This window comes from Quercus lobata, chromosome 9, assembly GCF_001633185.2.
Source record: "Quercus lobata isolate SW786 chromosome 9, ValleyOak3.0 Primary Assembly, whole genome shotgun sequence".
Lineage (NCBI taxonomy): Eukaryota > Viridiplantae > Streptophyta > Magnoliopsida > Fagales > Fagaceae > Quercus > Quercus lobata.
In genome coordinates this window covers 14343511-14350882 of record NC_044912.1, presented here as the reverse complement: position 1 = coordinate 14350882, position 7372 = coordinate 14343511, and the positions used below count along the sequence as shown (strand labels likewise).

The window sequence follows — 7372 nt, the reverse complement described above, 5'->3', positions numbered from 1 at the left end:
TGGAATATGGTCGTTGGCCCGTTGCCCTGCTGATCTCCATTCTGCAATATTTAGAGTTTAGAGCGTGTCTCGAAACTTTGATTGACAGAGAATTCAATTCCTTTGTAGAGTTTTGCATATTAGACTCAGTTCGGCTGAGCTCCTCCTCTCGATTTCCATAGATTTAGAGAGAGAGAGAGAGACACACACACACACACAGAGTGTAGAAGAGAAACAGAGAGAGAGAGAGAGAGAGGGACAGAGATGGTGACTTCATCGGTGGTGAACACGTACCCACTGTCAAGCTACACCTTCGGCACCAAAGAGCCCAAGATGGAAAAAGACACCTCCGTCGCTGATCGCCTCGCTCGCATGAAAGTCAAGTAACTTCTCTAAACCCTAGATAAACCCTCAAAACCCCCACTTGCTGTTTGGTTACCTAGAAAACAATAATAGAAAATTAAAGTACTTCTACTAGTTTATTTACTCTTTCAGTGTTTTCATTTAAGTCCAAAGCCCTTTTTTTTTATTAGTTCACTCATGGAGTTCAAGAATTGAAACCCTAACTCATATTTATTTCCAGAATTTTCTTTGTAAAGTTTCAAAATTTTCGTCGTGTTAGTAAAGAATTTTGACTGCAATTGACTGCAATTGGAAACTAAGAAACAAAAATGTGTTTTTGAATTTTTTTTTTCGAAGAAAAACTAGTATGGAAGTTTCGGATATGAATTATTATTATAGTAGCATTTTTATGTGATTCCTGGTTATGGTTATTGGTTTCAGCTATATGAAGGAGGGAATGAGGACGAGTGTCGAAGGGATTTTGCTGGTATGTACAATCGATTATGATGCTTGTGTTTGGATTACCTTTTTGTAGACCTTTGATGCTGTACTTGAAAATTGAACCTTTATGATGCTTGCATTTGCATTTGGATTACCTTTTAGCATTTGGGTTTGAGTTCATTGTTGTTTTTGAGATACCTGCCTTTGAGGGATACCGACTAATTGCGATTTTATTTCCTCCCCTGGAACTTTAATTTTGGAGTAAAAAGTTAATGCGTAAAAGAGGACAGGGCGTAAATGGTTGAAATATTAAGATGTATACTAAACGTGTTTACTTGTCTTTCATGGGTTTATTCTCGATTGGTTTGTTGTCTCTTCTCTCTCATTTGAGTTGAATGCGATACTTGTCTTAGATGAAACTGATGGCAGCCTTGTAGTTCCTAGATTTTTTTTTTTTTTTTTTGAGGATAAACGGCAGAGTAGTTCCTAGATTGTTATTCACCTTAAATATGTTGCAATTTACTTATCTGTTCATCAAAACTTGCTTCGTTATTCATAAATAGCAATTATGATAAATACCCATACATGTAAGCTGTTGCAAACATACACCAAAGGGCGCACATTTGTGACACAAGAACATATCTTTAATACTTTAATTAGCATTTAGACTTTATATGTGTTAGACTATGTTTTCTCTCAAAGTCTCCTCTTTTTGGTATTTTGTTTCACTGGTTTTGTATCTGGAGTTTTACGCAATGTATTTTCATTTCTGATTTTCTACAATCTGTTAGCTTTAGTTCTTGAGTTATATGCATTTGTTTCTTGATCAGACTTTTCATCATTGTGAATACGATGTTCTTCTTTTTCAATAAAATTCCTATTGCCTATAAAAAAACATGTATTAGACTATGTCCATGAAATTATTATTATTATTTTTTGGGGGGTGGGGTGTAAAAATTACTCTTGCACCCAATTTGTTTTGAACCCATGACATTACCATCTGCCCATTCTTTTGGGAGGAAGAAATGCCATTTGAGCTAGAGTTGGCTTGACTATGCCCGTGACATACATTAATGTAAAAATCTCATGGATTTGATGCTTGTATTGAGATTTTAACAAATTTCCAATGTGAGTGGGATGTTGAAGGACCCAATAGTTTTATAAACTTATTCAAGTCAAGCTATGCTTTCTTTAAAGGACCCAATATGTGGTGACTAGTGCTGAATAATAGTTCTTTCTTAACTCTCAACAAATTTTATAAGCTTAATCAAATCAATCTTTGCTTTCTCTCTAGCGTTTTGTCCTTGTTCCGGATACAGAAGAACACAAATAGTTGGTTACTCATTGGTTCATCTTTGTGGAAATTGTTTAATTGTTTTGATCCATTTTGTAGAGTTAAAGAATTATTTGAAACAAATAAAACTACCTGATAACCTCCAAATCCCAAGTGCCAATTTTGGTGCTTTTCGTCCTTTCACCTTCCTCTATGAGAGAGCTTTTATGAGAAACACTAATCCTCTTCCTTTATATATCTTGGTGAGGGGTGACCGATCAAACCTTTTGTTTGCTAGGCAAGTTATGTGTAAGTATTAAGTAATAGATGCTACTGAGTGCAATTGGCTTGGCACATTTTTGTGATGAATGAAGGCTACAAATTTTGAAATTTGCAACCAATGAGCTCTAGCTGAAATCACACTTCTTCCTTTAATTGGGTTCAAGATCAATGGAGTGCATGTGCCAATAAGAAAACCTTGATCTTTACAGGCCCACTCACCAAAAATGGACACTTCAGCTAAGCCTATTCATTTGTAATGCCAAAATAATTGTTGATTTATCGTGCTATATTTACTGTATAATCACATTCATGTACAAAATTTATGACACTGGTCCACTTTTTGCAATATTATGAAAAAGAAAGATGCATGGTAGCAAGTATGCTTGCTCAAGTTGCTAGCAGAGTGATGAATCACATTGCCATTTTCTGGTTATAAGAGAGGTCTCCGTAAAATCAATGTACTAACTTAAAGCCTTCTACCTTCTCAGTTTGAGGAAATGAGTTTCATATGAATACAGGTTTTTTACTTATTTTATTTTAAATGTGGTTATAATAGAGAGGACTGGTCCTGTTCTCTTTAGCTTTGTTCACCATCCTGTCGCAATCTCGAGTATAAAGCAGAAGCATCAGCGTTTTAAAGCTTCACTTTTACTTGATTTCCATGACTATGTCAAATTTGATCCAATCATTTAATATTAAGTTTATTAAGAGATTTGGGTTGAGTTGAACCATCTTGCCCAAGCCCGACATTCGCAAGTAGAAGCTTTAAGTTATAAAATGGTGCCTTTTGTCATCTTGACCAAGTCCTGGAAATGTTGCATGAAATTTGTAGGAATTCAGCATAAGCCACTTTTCCATCAGTAAACTTGTGTGATTTTATTTAGAACCATTGTTTTAGTATTGTATGTATTTCTCTGCCATCTGAGATATAACTGCATTTGAAAACTCTAAACAAATTAATAAGTAGGATCACCAGATATACACGAACTCTTGGCTGTATGCCTTCTGCATTGTTAAAAGAGGAATTCAGATTTTGCCCACAGGAAGCTTTTCTCTGAAGGCAATTTTCTTGCATGCAAAATTGTTTGTCACAAGAATTGTGATTTGACAGTTTTATAGTCACTAAAAAGAAATCACAAGCATTTAATCATATAAGTAGGCTGTCATTTTGAAGACAGTTATTTCATACCCCACAGGACATGAGACCTTTTCTTTCCGAGTTTTTTTTCTTCATGGTATACGTATTGCTTGAATGGATCAAAATTGGACATAAACTTCTTTGTTTTACATGTGCAAGTGCAACACTTCCTAACTTTCTCTGGCTCAACCTATGGCTTGATCTTGCAGGTACAGGAACATAACCATCCTCACATACTTCTTCTGCAAATTGGAAACACTTTCTGCAAACTTCCTGGTGGGCGTTTGAAGCCAGGAGAGAATGGTATGATATCTCTTTTGTTATACTCATCACTTCATCTGTGTTTTTCTCTTCTCCCCCACCCCCAATTCCCTTCATGATTTTCTCATTCTGAATGAACTTTTTTCACTCTTCTGTTTGCTTTGTGGCAGAAATTGAGGGCTTGAAAAGAAAGCTGACCAGCAAGCTTGGTGCTACTGTACCAGCTCTTGTGCCAGACTGGCAGGTATTATTTTCTATTGTATTCTGTGTTTGAGTATAGGCTAAAGAAGATTCTTGAAACTAATATGGCAATGGGAAACATATGGATATTGACTGAAAGTTGAGTGGTGCAAAAATAAACTGGTTATAGATATAGAATTGCCTAATTTCTGAGACTGATGGCTAGCCTTTGCCAGGTGCTTCTTATTGGGCTTTCATTTTATTATGCTTTGTTTCTTGGTTTTGAATAGCTGCCTTGCTTCCATTCTATTAGGAAGCCAGTTTTACTTGGGAACGTGGGTCTTGGGTACAATGGTTTAAGACCATGTACCCTCTCTCCTTTATGTGAGCCTGCAAATGCACTGCAACTTTTATAATTGCTAATGCTTGTTGTCGCTCCTTGCTATCTTTTTGCAGATAGGTGAATGTGTGGCTGTTTGGTGGAGGCCAAACTTTGAAACCATAATGTATCCTTATTGCCCTCCCCACATAACAAAACCTAAGGTAACATAACCAAAGTACTGAATCTGTTCTTGTTTCTGGCTTCATTGGTTATACATGATGATCCCCCCTTCCCAATGGGGTAAGTTTCTGGGGCTACATTTAACTTTTTCTTTCCTCTGCCATATGGATTATGCAGGAGTGTAAGAAGCTTTTCATTGTTCACTTGTCTGAGAGGGAGTACTTTGCAGTCCCCAAAAATTTGAAACTTCTTGCTGTTCCATTGTTTGAACTCTATGATAACGTTCAGGTACGGTACATCTGGCATTCTTCTGATATGCAATTGTTTTTTTTTTTTATTTATTTTTTTTTATTTTTTTTTTTATTTTTTTAAAATTTTTTTAAAATTTTTATTTTTTTATTTTTTTTAAGTATTCTGATAAGTAACTTAATTTGACACTAGTGTAGTGTTCAATATTAACTACTTATGTTCAAAATGCCAGGTTTGCCACAATTTGAATCTTTTAAGACAAGCACTGTCTTTTGGGTAGAAATGATAATAGTCATAGAAGAGTTGTGGGGCCATTAGGGATAAGGGGATAACTCTTGTCTCTCCCTCTCTCTCTAGAGAGATTGGTCCACTGTCAAAACATGGTCACTTTAGTGGCTTATTTTGGTGGCCATGAATTAACCCTTTCCATTCTTGTGTTCCCCACTCTTAATCTTGTGGTCTTCAAAATGGCAGACATGACCTTTTCACCCTCCCTTTTTTATTTTTATCTTTTTTAAAAAAAAAATATTTATTTTAAAAATAAATAAATAAATTTAGCTTGAAACTGCTGTCTTATATCCTGTTTTCTTGTATCAATCTTGTAACAAATGTCACTTACCTGGTTGCAGAGATATGGACCAGTTATATCCACCATTCCTCAGCAACTCTCCAGATTCCAGTTCAACATGATTGCTAAATGAGCATTAGTTTCTAAAGCTCACATCCTGATAGCCTGCTTATAATTATCTGAAGTTCGTACCTTTGATTTAATTGCATGGACTACTAGGGCTCAGACCTGATTATTACTTCATAGCTGAATTTAAGTTGGTTTAGAAGGGGTTTCTCCAGTTATGCTGATAATTGAAGCTTATCTATTGACATGGTCTCTTTGTTTGGTCCTTTAGAATATCTAATGATGCGTTCTGTGTAAGTGTAGAATTCTTGTTCCAACAAGGTTTCTGTTGAGTTCTTGGAGTCATTTACCGTAGTTTAAGTCCAATGGGTTTACTTTTCAGTGGGATGGAATGAGTTATAACGTGCTGCTTTGTGATTTCCGACAATTTTTTTGTAATTTAATTGATTATGCTTGTAATATTATAGGTGAAATTAGGGTACAAACAGAGGAGATATGTAGCATGTATTGTCCAAAGCCTTGTAGCTTAGTCACATTGCTTGGTCTCCTTTATAAGGAGAATCGGGGCCAAATCCCCCATCCCTCACTTGTAACAATTGAATTATCAAAAAAGATATGTAGCATGTATCGGTTGCTTATGCTTATCTTGGTGTAGTTTCTTTGACAACTACTTGGTCTCATTTTGGACATGGGATCATCCTTCGTGTAACTGTCTTTATTAATGAAGTTGTTGTTGCTTTTGCATGCTGCTTAGGCTATCAACCTCTTACTTTAGTGCCGTCTAGTTTTGACTGATGCATGCAAGCGCTGGAATCAATGGTCAAGGCTCATTAATGATGACAATGGGTGATGACTGATGGCTGAAAGGCCAATCATACATTGCTGCAAAGTTATGGTAGGATAAGTTCCAACCGAGCCATCCATTGTCCCCGTAAAATGGCTGAAAGGCTGTAGATACATTGCTGCAAACTTGTGGTGAAATAAGTTCCAACCGAGCTACCTCACACAGGAAAAGATGAGTCTTTTATTAGTTCGGTTAATTGACCCACCAGGTGGCCCAAGCCTGGATGGTTTGACTGGCTTCCCCTTGCATGGCCATTGATTTCGGGAGAAACAATGAGCCACTTGTTGTGTTAGGTGGTCTCCTCTCCTGGTGAAACCAAAGGCTTCGTGAACTTCTTTTCCCAATAAATTCTTTTATTATTATTTATTTATTTTTGAAACTCAAAAGAAATTTTTTGCCTGAAGAAGAAGAATAAGGCTTCGCTGAGTTGGATGCATTAAATTGTGAAATCTTAACGTTGACTATTTTTTGCTCTTGGCTGAAGCAAATTTATGGTATGAGCCACGGATGGAGACATTTAGCTAAATATTGATTTTTGTGAAAAAGGAATATTTTTTTTTTTTTTTGAGAAATTTGTGAAAAAGGAACTTAATAGGATTGGTTACTGGTTGAATGGTGAAACCAATGGAATTATCATTGGCCTTAAAATGACAATTGGAATGATTTTTAAACTAGTAAGTCTAGAGACACACAGCTATATATATATATATATATATATATAGATATATATATTATAATTATTGAGTGAATATATTATAAATTTATAATTTACATAAAAGTAATATTATACAAATTATAGCTTAACATCTTAACAAGTTGTAAAAATTTGTGCATTGCACCTCACCAAATAGTCAAAATTTCATAAAAGGGGAAAATAGTTTTTATCATAATAAATAGACTATAAAAAATTAAGAATTCTTGAACAATTTGATCTTCTCGAAACAGAAATTCTTACACTCACTACTCTCTTAAGTTCCTTTTCCTCTAAAAATAATTGAGCTAACAAAATGGAAGGACTAAACTAGAACATGCTACGAGTATGGGCCTAATGGGCCTTGCATCAGTCCCCTTAATTTCATTTGAATGACTGGTGAATAAGTGAGCTCTTCAAATCATGAATTGTCTCTTATTGTATGAATATTTGTCTGACCTGACTATAGTGACAAGTTATCAGAAGAATTCTTGAAAATGGATTCCTATCGGCTTCTCAATTTAATCGAATAGGGTATCTAAAAGAAAGTGCTGTT

General features: G+C 35.4%; 1 protein-coding gene across 1 annotated transcript; it reads left to right on the top strand.

Moving 5' to 3' along the window:
- On the top strand, window positions 1-5948 carry LOC115961032 (pre-mRNA cleavage factor Im 25 kDa subunit 2). Its single transcript, XM_031080081.1, has 7 exons — window positions 1-362; window positions 763-808; window positions 3665-3758; window positions 3887-3960; window positions 4353-4439; window positions 4576-4686; window positions 5277-5948. Exons 1-7 carry the CDS (start codon window positions 244-246, stop codon window positions 5346-5348), a joined length of 603 nt encoding a protein of 200 aa, XP_030935941.1. The 5' UTR covers window positions 1-243; the 3' UTR covers window positions 5349-5948.
- Window positions 5949-7372: the final 1424 nt, after the last annotated feature.

Bases quoted from the DNA above. Each gene is read 5' to 3' on its own strand.
- LOC115961032 (XM_031080081.1), top strand. From the start codon at position 244: ATGGTGACTTCATCGGTGGTGAACACGTACCCACTGTCAAGCTACACC. The intron at 809-3,664 runs GTATGTACAATC...TTGATCTTGCAG, and splicing joins GTGTCGAAGGGATTTTGCTG to GTACAGGAACATAACCATCC. The intron at 3,759-3,886 runs GTATGATATCTC...GCTTTGTGGCAG, and splicing joins TTTGAAGCCAGGAGAGAATG to AAATTGAGGGCTTGAAAAGA.